Source organism: Haliotis rubra, unplaced genomic scaffold (genome assembly GCF_003918875.1).
Source record: "Haliotis rubra isolate DU_JTF1 unplaced genomic scaffold, ASM391887v1 Scf231, whole genome shotgun sequence".
Taxonomy (NCBI): domain Eukaryota; kingdom Metazoa; phylum Mollusca; class Gastropoda; order Lepetellida; family Haliotidae; genus Haliotis; species Haliotis rubra.
The window spans coordinates 828,555-847,478 of record NW_025766348.1 but is presented as its reverse complement, the minus strand read 5'-3'; the positions used below and the strand labels follow the sequence as shown (position 1 = coordinate 847,478).

At 40.6% G+C, this 18,924-nt stretch overlaps 1 protein-coding gene and 1 long non-coding RNA gene across 6 annotated transcripts in view; one reads left to right on the top strand and one right to left on the bottom strand.

Annotated features, from left to right (window-relative positions):
• Nucleotides 1–18,924, bottom strand: part of LOC124278112 — a 228,659-nt gene that overhangs the window by 134,246 nt on the left and 75,489 nt on the right. For all 5 annotated transcript variants that reach the window (XM_046713860.1, XM_046713859.1, XM_046713861.1 and 2 more), the window contains one exon: nucleotides 777–830. In XM_046713860.1, the coding sequence (XP_046569816.1) occupies nucleotides 777–830 (54 nt within the window). The remainder of the gene's footprint in view (nucleotides 1–776; nucleotides 831–18,924) is intronic.
• Nucleotides 1–18,924, top strand: part of LOC124278115 — a 133,841-nt gene that overhangs the window by 47,314 nt on the left and 67,603 nt on the right. The window contains exon 2 of the long non-coding RNA XR_006898986.1: nucleotides 7,484–7,584. This is a non-coding gene — a long non-coding RNA (uncharacterized LOC124278115). The remainder of the gene's footprint in view (nucleotides 1–7,483; nucleotides 7,585–18,924) is intronic.

Genomic DNA, 18,924 nt, shown 5'->3' with positions numbered 1-18,924 from the left:
GTCGGGGTGGACGTCAGTGGCCTCGATATTTACACCGCCCTGCGTCGAGTCATAAGTCGAGGGAAATTCACCAGCCTGTACGATAGTTAAGGTCTCATGGGCACCTAACGGTTACAACACCTCATGGATACGTTAATCGATTATAGCTTTGAAACCCGAGAATGCGATGTCCAGTACTCCTTAATCCACTTCGAGGAATTCATAGCAGACCCACTCTATAAAGTCGTCGCCGAATATTACGGCTACATTTAGATGGGTCGGTCAGGATAAACCTAGTCCACACCCCGATGCTAAGCTCGGCCGCCATCTTGGTTTGGCTTAGCAATGACGGTCCTGACCCGAGACCTTGAACGCTCACCAGTCAAACCTCTGCACCAACTCAGGGCTGACTCGACTTGCAAAAGTTTCCGCCGATATCCTGACTCGAACTGCAAACACTGGATTACAAGTCCAACACTCTAACCATCACACTGGCAAGCTGGCTGATACTTCAATGCTCAGAAATTTGGGTCTAGACTGGAGGCACATCAAAGGATGCCTCTCGATAGACCATCACCGTTTTTAAGGGAGGCTGGGATGCTTAATTCCATCTCATAAGCCTCTAAGCCACATGTGCGGCAAAACCCCCCTTCTACTACTACTGGGCAACATTCAGCATGTATTAAAAGTTATCACTGAGCAAATGATAGTATCTCTCATATATGATAAAGACAAGCATCTTATCTCATTTAAATTTGTAAAACATTTTTCTGCCACTGGCAAATTTCCCACTTTACCTTCATTGAATCTGTATCCAAACTCTTCAAGCCTTTTAGGAAAAGTGTATCTCTCTGGAAAGACAGAAAGATGTTCTGCAAAACCTTTGAAGACCAGTTCACAAATATGAAACAGTTAGTTGAAAATGATGAAAACCATCTTCCAGAGTTGAGTGGTCACTAGCCTATAAAAAAAGCCTAGTTTCCAAACTTGTCACTTCTAATTTACTTTTTGGCTCAATTCTGGCAACACCCTGTATTTAACATCGGTTGTGTCCTTGTGATGAACCAACTCTATTCAGTTAGGTTGCTTCATAAAATGAGTACCACAGTAGGCAACCTGGTCAATTAGATAACAGAAATAATTTTGACTATCGATATGTGCTATGGTCCTCTCACATTTAAGTAGAAAAAGTAGGCTTGAAATAGTAGGCAAGGGTGAAAACTAGACCTTTATATAAGTTAGTGGACCTTTACTGAAGATGAATAATAAGTGGACTTGAACATCTTGAAAACATTGGGTTGTCATAATTAGTATGAATAAGCATGTGAAATAAAAGCTAACACTTGTACTGTGCTCTGTTGTGACCAAATTTGATGTTTTTGATATAAGACACATGATGTATGTCACTTCACTTTCAGTCAGTTGAGCTAAAATTAGTGTCTTGATTTTGCATATTTGGTGTGATATCAAATAACATATCTTAGTTTACATATAATATATACTGAGTATTAAGTGACCTTAGTCATTCATCCACACAATCAGAACAAAATTTCACTGTGAGGATGTCTTCATCCAAACATCACAATGTACGGGTTTACAACAAAGGTGTATATGATGAATGTTAACATCCAAACAGGTTGTCATTGTTATAATTCTAAGATCAAGATTTTCAGATGTTTAAGACTTCCTCTTCCATGTCAGTTATACATAGCTAGTCCCCACAGCAGCACTGTCTTCTAACAACTAAACCGTGTGCAGAGGCAGGAAAAAGGAACAGTTAAATGGATTGTTAGTAATTGTTAGTAAATGTTCCCTCTGGATTATGCTTGCCTTTTATCTGTGGGTACCACTGAGACATACAGAAATGGAAATGAAATTTTAAACTAAGTCCTAGTTATTCCTAGTGGTATTCCTATGTAGACTAGTGATTGTAATATAACAGCGTGACTGTTTGAAAATCTTGAACAGAGATTGATTAACCCATCACCGAGGGAAGGATCAAGGTCGTGAGGGAATAAACAGTTGTGGTTACAATAATTCCACTTAAATTAGTGACCAATTCCCTTTAGTAACTGAGTTTCTGAATTAAGCTTCACCCTTCATATTCTGGTGAATCCCTCACTTACCAGTCTAGTTCCTGCCATGCCAATATCCTGAGGCCCATCCACCTTCTTTTTCCCCCCAAAGGAGGATCAAGCGGAGGAGAGGTGTTGAGGTCTCAGATTCTTCAGACCTTCAATTGAAGAGGTAACATCCCTCAGATAGAACTTGCTAAAAGTATTTGAAGATTTCCACTGGCATCCTACTGATCTCCAAGCTGCGAAGGATGAGGCTAGGGCTCTTATTTCAGGTAGAGAGAAAACTTGATGGAGATTTGACTGACTGCTGGTCACAATTCTGATAAGTGTGGGCAATGGTCTTCTGTAGCCAAGAAGAAATCGTCATCTCAGATATCTCGGTGTCATAGTTGACGGTCTATCAATAGATCTAGGAGTGTCGTGAACCACGCCCTGTTTGGCCAAGCTAGTGCCATTTGATAGATTATGCATTTGTGCTGGAAAATCTTGGCAAAGACCTGCGGAATCATCTTGAAGGGAGGAAAGGCATTAGCTATCATGTTCTCCAAGGATATTGACATCACGTCAACTGCCCAAGCTGATGGTTCTGGTACTAGACTGACATAAACTTCACATGTTCCTCCTATCAAGTTGAAAACGTCGGTGTGTAGAGTCCACTCTGTAGTAATCACCCGATCCTGTATGGACAGAGAGTCGGCTGGAATATTCACTTGTCCTGGAATGTGTCGTGCTCTGACCTGGCTCTTCATAGAGTCCATGAAGGAGAAGACCTGTGGAAAAGTGCTTTGACTATAGCTAACATCTCCAGAATGTTGATGTTTAAGGTACTTTCCATTGGCCCTGTATCTGAAGATGTTCCATATGCGCACCCCTGCCTGTTGTCGATGCATCCAAGTACATATTTAGGTCTGTGAGAGGTGGAGGAAAGGGAGACCCTGGCAGGATATTGTAACCAATTATGCACCATAGAATCTCGTTCTTGATTGTGACTGGAAATTTTATGAGTGTCTCTTGATCGTAGGTCTTGTACTGGTTTAACCAAACCTAGGACTCCCGGAGATGGATCCTGCCTCACAGTGTGAATTCTTGAATGGAGGTTAACGATCCTAGTAGTGAAATGCATGTGCGTATGGACGTTGGAGGGGAACTGAGTAGTCGGAATATCCTGTCCTGAATAGCTGTCCAACGTTCCGATGGAAGATAGATATAGTATGCGTCTTGGATCGCTCCCAAAAACTTGATCTTGGGCGTCAGTGTCAATTCGGACTTGTCCGGGTGAATTATCAGTCCAAGGTGTGTGAACACATGAATGATAAATCTTGTCTGTTTAATAGAACCTGCGTCAGTATGTTCCATGCCATGACTGACTGACTGAATTTAGTTTTACGCCGCTTTTAGCAATATTCCAGCAACATCACAGCGGGGAACACCATCCATGCCATGAAGTTGTCCAGATAACCGTGGATAACCACTTGTCTGCGATGTACAAAGTTCATAATCAGGTTCATGATTAATGTGAACAGCCATGGTGCCAGCGATATGCCGAACAGAAGTACTCAAAACTTGGAACCTGTGACCATTGACAGCGAAATGCAGATATTTCTGAGAACATATGTGGATCAGTACATGTAGATAAGCATCCTTTAGATTGAGGCTTACAAAATGAGCATTCCGATGGATTAGAGAGCGTAAGTTGGCTATCAACTCCATCTTGAACCTGGGCGGCTTCCTGAGATGATTCTTGTTGAGAATCTTGAGATCTATGATCATGCGCTTCTCTTCTGTGTCCTTCTTGGGTACCAAGAAAAAACTGGAGAGTAAAAGCCCTTGGATGTGTCTTGAGTGGTCAGTTCGATTATAGCTCTCTTCTCTAATAGCTGTTCTATCACCAGGATGTTGACAGACATAGACCTTATAGAAAAAACCTGTTCCCCCTGGGGTGACATGTCACTGGTGGAATATTGTCCCATGGTAGTAAGTAGCCCCGAGAGAATCCAGCTGTCTTAAGTGATCTGCTGCCAAATGTCCACAAATAGTGACAGTCGCAAACCAGTTCACTTAAGATAGGATATCAATGGAAGATCTCGTTGCTTGATCTAACTACCATAATTATCTCGGGTGACATGTGATGTAAACATCCTTCAAAGTTCAAGTTGATTGACATCTCTATCTAGTTTCGGAAGATTTCCAGGTATTGTCTGATCATGAATGACATAAACTGTTTTAGTGTTTATTTTGGGTAGATTATTTAAAGATCTTCACTTAGATGGTTGAGTAATGAAAGAGTCCAAAGCCGTTTTCACCACTGACAAATGGGGAAGTGACAACCTGGGAGTCCATTCCGGTGGAAGACATCCTGAAGATTCGAGGAGTTCAACAGGTATCTCAAAGTCAGGCTCGTCCGATGGAGGTGGCATATTTCAAGGATAAAGTCCAAGAATAAACTCCAGTTTTTCTGGGAATGTTCAACCCATCATATAATCCTCTGCTGTAGTGTCATTGACGGCACAGAAAGTAACCCCTCTGTCATAATCAACTCAGGGTGAGAGACCTAATAAGGGGCCTTCAGAATCAGTAAAGTCTGGTGCAACCGGAATGATTGGCGGGTATCCATGTAAATGTGTGCCTGTGACAAAGGATCATCCAGGCCTGCTGGCTGTTCGCACTGACTACCCATGGCCATGGTAGCCTTCCGGCAGGTACGGCGAGCATAGCTTGTGCTCACAATACCTGCCGTGGTAACGGTTATCTCTCTCAGGGTTGATCCCATGTGTGTGAGCCGTGTGTGGTTTACTGGCTCTTGTGGCTCCGATCTGTCTGTGCAGGAAACGGTAGCCGTACTGGCGGCCTTACTGGTAGTAGAGTTCACTGCAAGCGGTTGAAACCCAGGGACTGACGGCAGGGCCCCGTCAACACAGTCCCACCCGCTTGAAACCTGTAGCGTATCCCACCGTGGGGACCGGCCACCAGCTTCAGACGGGATGAGAATCGGCTTTCCCAAGAAAAGCACCGCCACAGCCTTTGAGGGTTGTTCAAAAGGTAGTCAGTCTAACTATATTCGCAATGTCCAATGTTTGAAAAGCTTCCATTGTATTTTGAGGGAATCATTAGCAAAATCATATAAAACATTTCACATATGTGAGTAATGTGGTTAACAAGATATTCATCACCACACATTTATGTATAATATGGAACCAAGATATAACAAGCTGGAACATAGCAAAACCAATTTGCTTGAGGCTGACAGATGCAGCTGCATTTGTTTCATTTTCTGGGTGGGGCTTAGAACTGTTTGAACGCACCTTGTATGGGTATTAACTCTTGACATTGGCTCTTGCCGGCGTCTTTCGAGTTTGAACGGCTTACGGACTATTGGCTCATAGGATCAAATATCTGATCTTGCTGCCTCTGAATACTTAGGAGTTTTTCCTTCTTACGTGACTATTTCTTGCAGGGACTGATACATAGATGCATTTAAATCTTGTTTAAGTGACGAGAATAAAGCTGTAAAGCCAGCAAGATCTAACCTGTCCGATGTCAAACGTGATCCAGACTTGTATTTGCTTTTAGATTCTGATTTTATAGACATTGGATGAGAGCGAGAGGGGGACTTGAAGCGTCTATTTTTAGCCAATCTTCACTTTATAGTTCCTGACATAACAAACATTGATCTTGTAAGGTACACACAGGCCCCTATGCCAAGCGGCACATAATGAATGAGAGACTAATTTCAGCATAAACTTTTGACATTGGAGACATTCACTTTGAGACATGATGTTTGGGTGGGAAAACCTGAGTCAGTGATCACAAGAAAATATCACATAAATTCAAGTAAATATGATGAATGATGAATGATTGACCAATGAAATAGCACTGACCCATATATAGTATGGTGATCATTGAATACTTGAAGAAAACTTGAGGAAAAACTTGAATCACTTCAAAATATGAAGGTTTTCAAACAGTCACACTGTGATGTCAGAGCAAGGGAAGATAATCACTAGTTAGTTTACAATTTCATTGCCAATTCTGTATGTCTCAGTGGTACCCACAGATAAAAGGCAAGCATAATCCAGAGGGAACATTTACGACATAATTCCTCACTTCTTTCCAACATGTCTCAACTAAAGACAGGTGGTTGGGAAGGTGGAAGGGAGTGGTTCTGATCTAATAGAGGTAGTAGTCACAGAATTATAAACAATTAGGGGTGGCTATTGAGGGGAAAACAACTATTGCAGTGTTTTACACAGGCTTTGAAAAATGGGAGTCATGGTGACTCACAGTATTTATTTTTGGGAGTCATTTTCATTATTTGGGAGTCATTAAAATTTTAGTGTAATATTTGAATCCAAAAGCATCAGTACAAAATTTTGTACATTTTTGACAGATGTGCTGAAATGCTGTTGCATTCCGTGAATTTTAGAATGTGATGTGATCTTTAGAAGCTTGATGTCTTGTTCATGTCGAGTTCTGAAAATTTTGTCAACCAAATGTAAAGGGGTTCGATTTATATTTGCCCGAATGCACATATCTCAGGTCATGATTTTGCAGCTGGTTTTAGTGCTCATCATTAGAAACTTCAGGAGATTGTTTTTCTTGCTTTCATTACCGAAAAACGAGTCAAGCGACCACTGTTTCTTAGCAGGACAGACAATGCTTAAATGACCAAAACATAGTCTAAACATAGCGAATGACGTATTCAACTGCTATTTACTGTCTGAAAATAGTGAATGACATACTCAAATGGTATTGGCACACATACTATTGATGCATCGATTAATTGCTATCGGAGACTCAACAATTACAATCCATCTATAGTTCCATGCATGGTTACAGCCCTATTAACAAGAGTCATCAGAAGATGACAAATCCCCCCGGCCCCCATAAATTTGAAAGAACAAATCAACTGACAGTTACTTAAAGTCCAACTTGATTTTCTTTGGACTAGGTCCAAATTGTTTCCATGGAATTCATGAAAAATAAAAATGCCAAAAATCTACAAATAGCAAAAGGCAATACTTCAAGATCTGTTTGATATATCTGTCAAAGTCTTGAAGAAAGATATTGAATGGTTTTCAAGTTGTGATCCGGAACGAAACCCACCTGTCCCTTTTGAGACTAAGGAAACCGGGAAAAATTCAAGCTTGGTTAGAGTCAAAAGAAGGCTGAATATCAGTGAAATTATTCAAAAGATATAATCAAATGACACAGAATTGCTCAGCACAGTTATTACTGTTATTAAAGTTATTGTGCCAAACTTTTTGTGAGTATATTTTCAAATAATCTGAGGAATCTTTTTTTTCTCAGCAAATGAATGAGCCAAGAAGGAGAATACAGGTTGTTTATTTTGGCTCACACAACAATGGGAAAAATGTATAACTATGCACAGTATTTATGCTAATTTTGATGCATTTATTTCTCAATAGGTACTCATCCTTCTTTATGGAGTCAACTAATGCCAGGTTGAGTCTGCATTTGTTCACCAACACCAGTGTGTCTACTCATTACTGCAGCTGCTCCGTCTGTCGTAAGTGAGACTCATTTGTTTAAGTCATTTCCAAGCTTTGGGAATCAGTAATGTGAAAACAATAATAGCATTCACCACAAGTAATTTTTAATATGGGAAATATCAACCTTGTCTTGTAAATTGGTATTTGGCTTTCCAAAGTCTTAACAAATAACATTTAACTCATTAAGCCCAAGAGACACTTCACTACTCAACACCTGGAACCCCTCGATGATAGCCCGGCTCGCTGTTGCGAGGCTAATTAGTGCTGTTCACACCTGATTTCCCTGGCAGGTATCGGGGATGGTGTTGTCTCAGGACGCCGACCTTTCGATTTTCCACTAGTCTCAGGACGCCAACCTGCGGTTTCCTTTGAAGGTTAGGTTCTGATTAGGCCTCATTAGCGTTGCGGATAATCTACTCTAGATGTTTTGATAAGGTGAACTCGTCGCACATATCACTTCCAATTGATTGAAAAGTTTACAATAACACTTAGCAGAGTGCCAATATTGAACACTGTTCATATCTTTGGTATAAATATCTATGGAATGGCCAAAGGATTCACATTCGATTTCGAAATGGCAAATGCACAGCTAGATCAGAGATTCATCCCTACAGCTCGCGGCAGTCGTTACTTGGTTGTTGGCGGGTTCACGCATTACAGAGTCAGCAAGAGAAAACGAGACTGGATATCTTGGATATGATACTGCAAAGACTGATGAAGACCGCTGCCGACAACTCGGAGACTACATGACCAACTTCTGCGTGGAGGGAGATCTGCACATGACGCAATGGAACCATCAAAACACAGATGGGCCAAGAACAAACAACCACCTAGAAGGGTGGCATTCACGCCTGGAGAAATATGTCGGCAAGGCTCATCCAAACATTTTCGAGATTGTGTCGCTGTTGTCACGAGAACAGACCAACACCGAAAACAAGTTGGTCCAGTATGCGGCTGGCCAGAAGCGTCCGTCCCAAGAAGAGAAAATACAGGATTTGGGCGGCGACTAGATGACATTTGTCCCCAGCTTGAACAAGGAACACTGTCCGTGAGGCAGTTTGCTGATTCTGCATCCCACCTATTGCATTTAGGTTAAAATCTGTGAAAAAATGTATGCTATAGGAATTTACGATGTACATGTATTTATTAAAAATGCTAAAATCTGTCAACTGATAAAAATCTGTCATCTGCTGTCATCTTCTCATTAGGTGCGCTCTCATCCGCATAATCCGGATTATCCTCCTCCAACAACTCTTTGATCCTGCATTGTCCTCGTAATACATTATTAATTGGCAAAATGAAACTAGTCTCAGGACGTCGACCTTTATATTTCACTCAACCGTAAAGTTTGGTCGAAAGGTCGGCGTTATGAGCCTGAACCTCAGGGATGACAGGAAACTGTCTAGTTGTACAATCAAGCTCTGATTGTTTAATTGTGTCGTAAAGATACAAGTTAAAAGAAAGCAGGTGTGAATACATATCATGTATTGCAACATTTTATGTAATTTTATTGCAAGTTTCTCTTGTAGACCTTTGGCGGCTTGTACATTTATATTTTATCAACATATGTATGTATTTTTTTGTATGAAAGAGATGAGACATACATAAACAAATTCTTTCTTTATATCATTGTGTGAGGTTTAATTTTACAAAACATCTATGACAATGACAGACTGTAAAGAAGAATTTGCTTATATGTTTTATAATCTTCTATGATATTAGCGTTTTTGCCGATACATTTCTAGTGTATACTGAATATTTTAAGGAAAGTACTATTACGCTAGTCTGTGACTAACATAGAGCACATTCATAGCTTGGCACTTCGTTTCATCTAGATTTAATGCAAAAAACATACGTTATCATACGAACACACATATGAAAATTGTATAATACATATTCCTAGTATAGACATAAAACAAAGAGTCACGTGATAGGGCGTCATCAAATTTCCCGAATAGAACATTTGGCATCTCAACTGTTCAATATAGTGACTGATCATTTGTTATCTGTGACCAATTGTATCATGAGATACCTGTCACAGAGGAAGGGACAGGCCATCAATTTCTGAAGAGCACGTTTAGTCACTCAACAGCTTGGATAGAGATTGATTATTGGCTATATTGTTGACCATTCGATATGCTGGGTTTTAGCTTTATCAACTCAAGCTGTCATGTAAGACAAATAGGAGTAGATAGATCTCAGAGATCGAAAACACATTTGAGTGTTTTTCGATAAGTAACACAAAGTGATTGAAATCCAACCGTTGAGTAGACCAACCGTATTTATGTTTATACACATTTTACGCACACAACTAGTACATAAAACATAATGGTTTGCTGTACATGTAAATATAATCTTCACCTTGATACGCATGAATATCCAAATTAAAGTACACGTATTATAGAATTCAAAAAGTGACACAATACTGAATTATTATAATGTATAAACTTGAAGTTTAATCCCCCCAAATATTGATGAGGATGGGCGTGCCTATATTCATACTGAATGTAAATGAGGTTCATAAGATTACAGATGTGCATCCATGCATAAACATTCCAAAGAGGGGCGTGACTCCATAAAGCAGGTTGTCCAATGATATAACAGCGCATCTGTTTATTTTACACTTGTCACGGGACAAACCTTTCAACAAGCGCGTAACTACATATGCGTTCTACCGGAGGCTGATATTTCAAGGTCGAAAGAGGTGTTCCATTATCTCATTACTGTTATCTGATGAATGATTATACGCATGTGTATCGTTACCGTCACTGATGCACTGGATCAGATAATTACACAGATCAAATACAAAAGTTTTTACACAATGCTCATGTAAATTGCATAGAAAACTGACAATTCAAATCAACTTGAACCTTTCAACGGCTTGAACAAAAATCCTTGAAATACCTTTGTATGGTTTACATGTAATAACTTATGATATTACTTCTGTCTTACTTACTGTGTTTTGTAACAAACGTAGTAAAAGATTTCATTGTTGTAATAACACTGACGTATATATACTAGCCACATAAAGAAACTGTGCATTGTCAAAATATTATCCCAGTTGATAAGTACGATAACAATGTCAAAGCTACATATAAACTTTAATGGAGGGATCATGAGACCATAACAAGTCGGGAGAATTTCAATTGAAAAGTCAATCATAATGATGTCATGAGTCCACAAGCGGGGTCAAACGACCATGTCACAAGCTCAATAACGGGTATGTCCACCATCGGCATTGAGAACAGCAGTGCATCGACGATGCATAGAGCCTATCAAACGTGCAAGGAAGGCTTGTGGGATGTCACGCCAGATTCTCTCAAGTTCTGTTGCAAGGTCAAGGACGTTATCTGGCGGATGAGGAAGACGGCGTAGACGTCGATCCATCTCGTCCCAAACATGCTTTATCGGGGAGAGATCCGGTGAATTGCAGGCCAAGGCAGTAAGTCAACGTTGTGGTGTTGTAAGAAATCCATAGCAACCCTTGCCGTATGAGGGCGGGCATTGTCCTGTTGGAATGTTAACCCAGGGCCATGACATTGCAGAAAAGGAATGGCCACAGGTCGAAGAATCTGATCCCTGTAGCCCACACCAGTTAAATTGCCCTGAACAATCACCAAAGGAGTTCTTTGGCGTGCTGTTATTCCACCCCAAATCATCACGGAACCACCACCAAAGTGATTCCTCTCCAAGACACAGGCCTGTGCATAACATTCTCCCACGCGTCTATAGGCACTTTGACGTCCATCACTATGGGAAATGTTAAACCTGGACTCATCTGTAAAAACAACATTTCTCCACCAAAACCAGGGTCTGCGGACATGATTTCGGCACCACATTTGGCGAGCTTGTCGATGATGTTGTGTCAGGATAGGCCGTATGGCGGGACGCCGTGGTCTGATCCCGTGATGACGTTAACGTTGTCGAACTGTGTTGGGGTGGATACGGCGAAGTCCTGGGATGGTTCGGGCAGTCATCACTGCAGTCTGAAACCTGTGGCGAAGATGGGTCACCCTTATCCATCTGTCCTGTCTTGGCGTTGTTACACGTGGACGTCCAGAACGTGGCCGATCGATGACGCCATTTGTGTTCTGGTAGTGTCTCACCAGTGCAGAAATGGTGTTCCGGTGGCAGTGGAAATGTGCAGCTACTTGTCGTTGAGACATTCCCCCACGGACCATCCCAATAGCCTCATGACGTTGTGCAGACATGAGCCTTGGCATGCTATGCGTTTCAATAGCCGTTTAATTTTTTGAACAATCGCAAGGGCAGAGGTAGAGCTTTCCAAAGTGACAGTATTGTGTGGCATTCATTTGCTCTGTTTCTCTTTCCCGGAATGCACATGCAACAACGTATTGCACGTCTCAAGGACGAACCCACTGACGTCAGGGAACGTGGCACGTGCATGCATGTTGGATACATGTCACTAATCTCTGAGTTTAAATCCTTATGTGTCTACACAGGTTTGATAAATTAAGATTTTAAATTTTTGTATGCACAGTTTCTTTATGTGCCTAGTATATATTTGATGCAAAGGCGCGAGTTATCACTTTATATTCGATTAGGTAACATTATCAACTTTAGATTATGAAAAATAAATAGTTACAATTCAGTAAGCTTTAAATTAGTAACTTCTAACTGTCTAATCTACTCGAGCTTGGATGTATAATTATTTGTGTTTACGATTCATTATATGAAACATGACAATGCAATAATACCTAGAAAGTAAATTCAAACTATTCTATTGTGTTAGAATTCTTTGTATGTCCTTGAAATTTCGTATATTGTTTCCTATTTATTAGGTAGTTGAAGAAAATATAATCTTCAGTAACCTCTAAACCATTACATCTTATTCAATCAATATGCATAAGAAGCATTTTAGTATCCACTCCCAATGAAGAGTACCAGACACTTTCCTCCACAGGCCCAGATAAGCTGCGTATCCGGGTAAAATACGCATAGAAAATTTCCATTTACGCATTAAAAAATAATTGTTGCGTACTTATTACGCATTTAAAATGTTAGATACGCAAAAAGTTTAAAACAAATGCGTACGGAATATGTTTATAAAAATCGCTTGCATAATGAAAAAGACATCGATTGCTATCAAGTTGTACTGTTACAATAGGACTAGTGTTGTACTGTCAGTATAGGACGAGTGATATTTTATGAAATCATTTCCATTATATTTAAGTTGGTTTTGATTAGGTATGACATAAGGCAGAACATATACCTGCTTAGTAAACTTACTCAATGACATAATACTTAGGTCAGTAAAATGACTGAAATACGCACATATTTGAAAGCAGTGGGTAACGGAAAATGAAATACCCACTCAACATTCATAATGCCCACTCCCAAAAAATACAGTGGGTACAGTACCCACATGAGCTAAATCTTATCTGGAGCTCTGACTTTTCTCTGTAAAAACATCTCATAATCCCCTTTCTCATATAAGATATGCTGTTTGTGCCAAGGAAGGGCATCCACTGACAAGGTGTTGGACAGTCTCTGTAAATTCATTACACAGTCAACCTTTAATGTTAATAGTTTCTCTAAGAATCACATTTTGGCAATTAGGAGTGGGAAGTGACTGGTCCTGAGCAGCAAAAAGGAAGCCCTCAGTTTCACATTTTAGACCAGCTGACTTCATCCAGGCGAAGGAGTCGGTTGGATTGCTATTCTGTTCCACACACTGCATGTACACATGCTGCAGTGGTTTCTCAGAAAGCTTCTCCACAAATGACCGACTCTGGGCAGACTTGGTGAAGGACTTCACCTGGTTTACTCCCATCACTGTACCATCCAGCAGGACATCGCCATCAACAAAATGAACATCAAATTTCAGATTTTGTCCAACAACCTTGGCACACTTAAGATAGCTCTGTAATTCCTTGCTTTTATCATGAGTCTTGACATGCATCACCAAAGGGTCATCCGATAAATACATATGTGCAAGAGTACACAATGTAATTATATCATGAAGAGCCTCCACATTAATCAAACCCCGACCTCCAGAATTGATTGGCATATTTAAACAATTAAGAGAGGAACGCGGGTGGTGAGCTCTGTTATCAGACATGATCCTTCTGGTCAGGCAGTCAAGACACTGGATGTCTTGCTTTGTCCAATTAACTACTCCAAAGGAATAGGAAAGGACTTGCACAGCAAAAGTATTGGTAGCTTTGACCTTGTTTCGAGCATTTACCTCTGAGCTCCAGATTTTCTTTAAGCGAGATTTATACTCGGCCTGAAGTTTGTCTTGAATCTGGGCATTCTGCATCCTCGATAATCTCCACGGTATACGTTCCGATAAATCTCCACTATACCCTGGATGCATCTACGGCTCGAGCCGATGATTTTCTTACCTCCCTTGGTTTGCTTTTTATCCAATGAGGTGTCTACGCTGGGAAGTTGAGCGTACCAGAAGGAGTTCTTAAATTATTTTTTTTAAGATTTCAGACCTGTCAATTTTTCTGTATGTTTTCCCCCCAAATCTGAGTCACACTGCAAACAAACTTTCGTGGCTGCAACCACTATCTTTGTGGACACTGGCAAGCTCGGTTGTAACGGCAGCTTATCTGATTGGCTACTGTGAGAATGTGGAGCCAGCAAAGGGAGGTAATAAAATCATCTGCCGAGATGTAGATGCATCCAGGGTATAGTGGAGATTTATCTGAACGTATACCCTGGAGATTATCGAGGATGGGCATTCTGGAGCTTGTCTCGAATTTGCATTCCAAGATAGGTGTAGGCCTGATCTTCCACAAGAAGCTCAATAACTCCTCCCCCTTGTAACCTGACCGATCCATCATTAGTTACCTTGCCACGTTTCAAATGAAGAGTATAACATTTGTCGAGTCCAAATGTCATGCCAATATCATTAGAAAAGGACTCGACCAGGAGAACCTGTTCTTTCCAATTGGTATCTCCTTTGGCAAGGAGCTCCATATCATCCATGTAAAGGTGAATAAGCGGTGTTGGGGATCTGTGCTGAGGTGGTCCGGGATGGTAACCCTCCTCTCTATTGAGCAGAAAGTTCAAAGGATTTAAATAACAAGGACTGAAGGAGTCCCCCTGGAAAATTTCCCTTCTGATGGGAATAGATTCCAAAGTCTGCATCTGCCCTTGCAAGTTACATCTCAGTTGAGTCGACCAGCAACTCATTAAAGACTTGAGTAAATCAAGTAGTCGCTGAGGGAGGTCAATACACTGAAGAGACTTCAGAATCCATTCATGAGGGACAGAGTTGTATGCTCTTTTGTAGTCAATCCAGCACATGGAGAGGTTGTGGTGATATGTTTTAGCCTCTTCCAAAATCTTTTTTGTATAAGAAGTTGATCCTTGCACCCCCAACATCCCTTTCTTGCTCCCTTCTGCTCTCTATTAATAATGTCATTATTAGAGCAGTAAGATGACACGAGGTTTGTCAAACACCCTGTAAAGATTATATATTGTGTATTCAAACATGTGATAGAGCGGAAGTGTTTTGGATCAGTCAAGTTTCCTTTTTTGGGAAGGAGTATTGTGTGACCTTTGCAGAACCATGGAGGAACATCACCTGTGTCCTCTAGAGAGAATTGGAGTGAAGTAAGGGTGTTTGGACTCAGGGGAATAGTTTCCTGTACCGGTTTCGAATGCCATCAGGCCCTGGAGCTGTATTAGATTTGGACTTTTTTATAACACTTTTCAGGCAATCTGGTGAGATGTAACAGACAAACGACCCAGTTAGTTTCTCATGCACAATGTTTCCGTTCTCCGGTATATACCTGAAAATCGCCGGTAACATTCGTTGGAGACCGGTACATTGAAAGCCAGCCGAACACTGTGTCCGGTAAATAATCATGTATTGAAATAAAAACAAGAAGACAAAGTCATCAATATCCCCCGCAATGGCAAAATACTCTTCATGAATATGTCTACGAGTTATGATTATGTCAAATGTTTTGATGTGTATATAGAAAAGTAGAAGGAGAGTATTGAAAGGTTTTAAAAGCTCTGCTCCAGAAAGGTGCACTACCACCAGTTTCAGTCTAAGTCAAACTTGTTGCCATGGAAACGGCCAAAAATATTTATTCAGAATTCCAAAACTACCAAAAGGCACCAGTACACCACTAGACCAATCTATGTGCCAAGTTTGGTGAAGAAATAGTGAACGGTTTTAAAGTTCTGCTCCAGAAAAGATAAATGTGCACGGACACACGGACAGACAGAGTCCATTTTAATACTCTCCGCAAAACGAGTTACGGGGGGATAAAAATCATGGGTAAGCGAAATGACAGACTTGGCTAAAAATAACTTTAATAACAGTCGATCCGGCATCTTGTGATTGATCAGTGTAATCAGTCATTCGGCATTTTCAGTTCAATTATTATTATCTCGGATTATAGCTTAGAACGTAATAAACAGGAGAAAGCCAAAGTTTTTCCGATTGTCTAACCACATGTCAAAATGGCTCAAAGGCAGACGATGCTTTCAAATTTCTTCGGGAAGTAATCCACAGGGGGGTGCTTCTAAAAGAAAACATGATGATGATGAATCATTACTAGTATCTAAAACAACAGATGAAGACACTCAGAGTGCAGGGCGACAGTCACTCGGGTCATCTCAGGAAAAATCGGATTTTCATAGCAAAGACTCGAATACATGCGAGAAACAATCAAAATCTGGACCAAGCAAACTTCACAAATTTAATGACAACGGGCTTACAGAATTCTGATGGCTTCCTTTTGATGAGAAAAATACCTTGATGCATTGCAGAATTTGTGAACTTGCTGGAAAATCAACTTGAAAAAATCAGCTCTGAGAGAACATCGTGAGCTCATCAACACGCTATATTTACAACTTGTCAGCACAATGTTATGGCCACTCATTTAAAAATGGCAAACAAGAAAGAGGATGAGAAACTGACTGCAATGATGAGAACTGTGTTGTTTATGCCAAGAGTGAATATTGCAACTTCCAAATTGTCTGCATTATTGAGTTTACAAAGAGTAACGGGTGTTCAAGTTTGAGTGGGGAGGTGTATAGTCATTCAGATTCAGTCTAGGAGATGGAAGAACAGCTTGTGAAAAGTACAGTTGCAGATTTAAAACAGAAAATTGCAAAGAGTGACTTTGTTGGCGTGATAATTGATGAGTCTGTCAACGTGACTGTTGAGAAAAAACTTGTGATATTTTTACGGATTGAAAATGGTGGAAAGTTGAAACTGTATTTCTTGGAAATTTCACTGTTCATACAGGAACGGCTGATTGTATTACTTAGAAAGTGATTGAAGTGTTGGCCTACTCATTCGTTGCTACAACGTACATGCTCTTTGACGTCTTATATCATATGGACAAGCTTATCAAAAATTTTCAAAGACTGACTGAGTTTGGTTTTACGCCGCTTTTAGCAATATTCAAGCAACATCACGGCGGGGGACACCAGAAATTGGCTTCACACATTGTACCCATGTGGGGATTCGAACCCGGGTCTTCGGCGTGACAAGCCACCACCTTAACCACTAGGCTGCCCCACCGCCCCGATTTTTCAAAGAGACAATTTTGAATCTAGGTATGATAATGCCAATTGTGAACTCTACACGTCGTGCCCTTCAACAACTGAAAGATTCACCTGGTGAAAACGAGCAGTATTTGGTTGAAAATCTACAACAAGAACAGTTCAGAGATCTTAAATTGACTTATTCAGACGCTGCTTCCATTCGAGCATTTCGCAACATCCGCAGTGGTTTTATTGATGAACTTTGTGATTCATTGCACAAAAGATTTCCAGAAGATTCCATGCACGTACTGACCTGTCTGGAGCAAGTTTTGAACCCAGTTCGCTACCCCCGATTCACAAGACGACTTGACTGAATACGCTCGGGAATCCCAAGATCTATCATTAGAACAGTTTAGCCCTGTGATTGGACAAGACGATGGTGATGTCAGAGCATCTATCGATCGCTCAAAAAAAGACTTTGGCCATTTCAAAACTACAGTCGCGAGTCTCGGCACAACTTCGATGGAGCAGAACTGAAGGGCAATTATTACTGATTTTGCAATGTGTACCCAGGTTTTTTCAATTCTCGCACGTATAGCACAGACAATTCCAGTCAGCGGTGTCCCTGCGGAGAGGGGATTCAGCTTCCAAAATATCATTCATACCGCGAGGAGGAATCATCTGTCACAACATTGCCTTTCAAACTTGATGCTTCTAAACTTGCATGCCACAGAGAAACACATTCAGGGGGGCCAGAACTCAATTCAGAAACAAAAAGAGGAAACTTTGAAGGTATGTTTACGTCTTTATTTCGAATTTGTTAGTAAGTTCTTACGGCATGATAATAGGATATGGCTGGCAAATTTCATTCATGACCAGTAAAATTTTAGGTCGCCCGACACAGTGTCCGATAAATAATTATGTCAGCGGAAATACTGATGCATTGCATGGTCATAATCACGGACCCATGTTGCCTCAAGGTTACAGTCGCCAGGTACAGACCACAACTTTTTCCTGAGCCTTTCATTGGCATCCATGGGAGGCCATTTATCATGCTCACCATCACCGTTTGCTTTAGGTTGCCCGTAGAAGTGTTTTTCATTATTTCTAAAAAGTTTATTTTGGTTAGGCTGTCTCAGCCTTCTTTAAAACCACAACTCCTGTGGGTGAGCTAATTTTAGCATCTACAGCCCCTGCCTAAAGTATCTACATGCCCTTAGGCACTATGCAGGAACTTGCAATTTACCCTAGGGGGATAGTCTTATTGCCCCATCCAATCAGCTCATAGCATTCCCTACGTTGCCATAGCTACCATACATGTGCTCAGCCCCTGTGCCTCCTGCCTTTGTTTCTGCAGTTAGTGTGCAATCAGTTTAGTCCAGTGCGGACGCTTTCATTGTTCATGTGTAAAATAAGTTTTCCCCTCCCTCCATCACCCATATAATTCCATAGCTAACATTCAAACTTTTCATGCTAAAGGCCTATGAAAGTCCCCATGTTCAACTGTGCGTAAGACTTATGTAATGCCTATTATTCACATGTTATTGTTTGTTCAGCTATTTGCCTAAATAAAGTTAGTTTGCCCAAAGGAGTTGTTGTGTTTTATGAATTTATTTGTCTTTTCCCATTTCTTCTTTCTTTCAGTCCAAACCTTTATTTTCACCTTTAGGGAATCAACAATTTGGAGAAGTATCTTTTCTTTGGTTGTCTTATACTGTGATTTTAAGTTTCTCCAAATTGACTTTTGTCATTTAGACATGGGATTCCCTGATGATCTTAACTTCAGGCACAACTCTATCCAGAAAATGTATTTTCTAGTTTCCGTCAGTTTTACTTGAAACTGTTTTTCTTTGGTGTATTGTTCTTAGTATTAA